The sequence below is a fragment of the Azolla caroliniana genome, unplaced genomic scaffold (assembly GCF_043228905.1).
Source record: "Azolla caroliniana isolate FFs.n. ecotype wild unplaced genomic scaffold, voAzoCaro1.0.p SCAF_1482, whole genome shotgun sequence".
Lineage (NCBI taxonomy): Eukaryota > Viridiplantae > Streptophyta > Polypodiopsida > Salviniales > Salviniaceae > Azolla > Azolla caroliniana.
This window is the reverse complement of record NW_028231917.1, coordinates 3,807-7,272: the sequence shown is the minus strand read 5'-3', so window position 1 is coordinate 7,272 and position 3,466 is coordinate 3,807. Positions and strand designations below refer to the sequence as shown.

The 3,466-nt window shown below is 40.8% G+C and overlaps 1 protein-coding gene across 1 annotated transcript; it reads left to right on the top strand.

The window, feature by feature from the left end:
- Nucleotides 1-1,496: 1,496 nt before the first annotated feature.
- LOC147847135 (uncharacterized) lies at nucleotides 1,497-3,252 on the top strand. Its single transcript, XM_087339528.1, has 2 exons — nucleotides 1,497-2,229; nucleotides 2,322-3,252. Exons 1-2 carry the CDS (start codon nucleotides 1,556-1,558, stop codon nucleotides 2,842-2,844), a joined length of 1,197 nt encoding a protein of 398 aa, XP_087195654.1. The 5' UTR covers nucleotides 1,497-1,555; the 3' UTR covers nucleotides 2,845-3,252.
- The last annotated feature ends 214 nt before the right edge of the window (nucleotides 3,253-3,466 follow it).

Here is a 3,466-nt window from a genome sequence, read left to right as displayed (position 1 = left end):
GTTGGTCTCATTTTAGAATATCTCTTGTCAAGATGCTCTATGAATTCAAGTGAAGAAGTTGTGTTAACACATGCACACAAAATGATAAAACGTATTATTTCTTCTAATGCCACTTCCATTTACTCACTCGCCCTTCATCGAGTGTAGAGGAGATAAACCACACATGCAAACATGTGATAGAAGGCCTTGTGTCTCCTTTTATGCTACTTCCATGGGAATTGTTTCTTATAAGGAATACACATTTGAGGAAGGTATGGACATTGTAATCATTTCTTCCAGGAATATAGATCTATCACGATGGAATCAAAGTGATGGTTTCAAAGGACAAACTGTCACAAAACCATTGAAAATGTTTCTTCTTGCTCTCAAATATCAAATCATCATACACACAAGTGACAACATGTTCCTCCTTCATTTGAGGGGGATGAAGAATTGCACACATGAGAAAGCATCGTTTCTTCCATTGGTTTCAAAAGGAGAAGAATGAGACGATGAAAGTACACTCAAAATGTGAGGGAAAAGAACTCCATGCAATCAATATGGCTAAGCATGCATAGAAAGTGATATATTGAAAAACATTGGTATCGATGATATGATGGAGCCAACACAAATAAGGGTGATTGTAATGTAAAATAAACACAAAGAATCTATACACAAACATATAGCTATACCATAAAAATAATTTTTGTGTATATGTCAAATTGTTATGGAGATCATTTTACCATAAAAATAATGGAGGTGTTGTGGATTAACAACACCTCCATTCCTCTCTAATTATGAAGTGAGCTAAGATGTGTTAATTAGAGATGGTGATTCCGATAAAGGTTACAAATCGAGGTGTGCTCTAAGAATCAAGCACAAGAGTGAGGAGATTACGAGTTCGAGATGTGTTGGGCACGAGATTATGATGGTAGCATCGTTGAAGCATGTGTGATTAGGAGGCAATGGGCATTGTTTTAAGTGTGTGATTACGGGGTAGCAACATTTGCTTAAGCGTGTGATTAGGAGATAGTAGCATCATATAAGTATGCAATTAGGGGGTAATAGTTGGTTTAAGCATTTGATTAGGAGCTTCGTTTTAAGCGTGTGATTAGGAGGTAGTAGCATCATATAAGCATGCACTTAGGGGGTAGCAGTGTGGTTTAAGCATGTGATTAGGAGCTACTACCATGGTTTAAGCGTGTGATTAGGAGCTAGTACACATAGTTTAAGCGTGTAATTAGGAGGTAGCAGCATCGTTTAAGCATGTGATTAGGAGATACTACACATAGTTTAAGCATATAATTAGGAGGTAGCGGCATCGTTTAAGCATGTGATTAGGAGGTAGCGGCATCGTTTAAGCGTGTGATTAGGAGTCGGACGTGCCTTCGAGGCCGGGCAAGGTCTAGCAGATAATGAGCCCTCACCTCCAATGAGAGCATGGCACGTGGCAAGTGACGTGGCCACGGTCCAAGCCTTAGATTGAATTGAATTAAATTGCGAGAGAATGAGAGAAGGATTTTCAACAAAAAGCAGAGAGAAAAAGAGACACAGAGAGAGAGAGAGAGAGAGAGCTATGGCAGAGCTTTCTTTCCTTCCCTTGCAAACCCTAAATCAGATCTCTCTTCACACAGAGAAAGGAAGAAGAGGAGGAAGAAGGAGAGGCCAGTTCCGCGCAGGAGGAGAATGTTTGGTTACCTGCACGGCTACCACCCCCCCTCCATCTCCTCTGCTACTTGTGAAATTAGGGCTTGATCAGAACCCTAGTTCAGAATATTGCACGAGAAGCTTCATTCTTCGCCACTGCCACAACAACCCTCCCAACTATCTCCTCACAGAGGTGTCAGAAATGGAACCTGATTTGATGTTCTTATCTGATAGGAGTGCTCCTCCTTCCAATCACAAGCTTTTAGGCGATCTCGATGATATGTCTGCCCAAACCAGCTTCAATGGTATGTCCACCCAATTGGGCATCTACGACATACCTGACCGACTCGATCACAGGTTCGCCCAAATTGACATTGTTGATGATATGTCATCCCCGGCCAGCCTCGGCTGTATTTCTGCGCGAACCTATATTGCTTTGTCCACCCAACTCGAGCTCGATACAGCCGTGAGAATGGGTAGAGAGAAAAAGCAAGAGAGCGAAGAACAGGATGATTTCTATGCAAATTTGGGGTCAGCCATCCGAACCCTGCGAGAAGAGATGCCTCATCTCTTCTGTAGGGATCTCACATATGAGATTTACAGGTAAAATCAATGAAAGGTTCACATAATGAGAGATTGTGTATAGCTTTGTGAATGTTTTTCACACCACTTGCTACTTTCTTCATTTTTTGTAGGGATGATATAACTTTCCACGATCAGCGGAATAAATTCACAGGCATTGACAACTACAAGCTCATGTTCTGGTCACTGCGCTTCCATGCCCGAATGTTCTTCAAAGTAATATGGGTCGAGGTTCTTCGTATCTGGCAACCATCAGACCGAGTTATAGTTGTGAAATGGGCGGTCCATGGTATACCCAGAGTGCCATGGAAAGCACAAGGGCTTTTTGAAGGAACCTCTGAATACAAGTTGGATAAGACCGGAAAGATCTACGAGCATAAGGTTGATAATCGTGCCAAAAATCAACCTCCTTTTCTTAGGACCCAGGATATGTTGAGGTTATTGTCACCGGTTCCCTGCGTCACTCCTACCCCTACATTTTTTGAAAGAGTTCCGTTCCATACCTGGATGATTTCTAACGATGCAATGGGGTCCAAATGTGTTCAGATTTTCTTAGACATGAACCAATACAATAGAATGCCAAACAAATGCCTATCGGCTCAATCTCGATTAGTCTGGCAAGGGCTTCTCCATTGACGATATATGTAATACAATTGCAAGTTTCTTATTTGGCATCATGAGCTTCATCATGGCAAAACTTCAAACGAATGCAAGCAGTTGAGGCCTATGTGATGGTTGACTTTATTGTAAGGCCATGAAGTCTGAGTCAAGTTGTATATATGTAACCTCACAAGAGAATATTGTCCGACTCCATTATATGGTCATGAAGTCAAGCAAGAGAGCATGCCTCTTAAGAGATCAACAAACAGACCATGTGAACTTATCATTGTAGTACATGATTTTCTATGCCATCATCTTGTAAGTTGTATGTATCTCTTGGTGTCTTATGGTATCTTGTGGTTCCACACCATAGACATGTTGTAAGATTATAGTGTACTATACACTAATGTAATATATGAACAAAAACAAGGCTATTTTGAGTAACGCCATGTGACAATCTATGGGAACCTATCATAATTTATGCTATTCTATGCCACCATCCAAAAGATTTCTTGATCTCCATCTGCCTTTATGTTTTGTGACCCGAATGAGTACAAACTTCTTCAGAAACTTGTTCATGTCTTTATAGTTTGTGACATGAATGAGTACAGAGTTCCAAAAAGATATCATAAGCATATTAAATGGGTTGGTTGCTCAT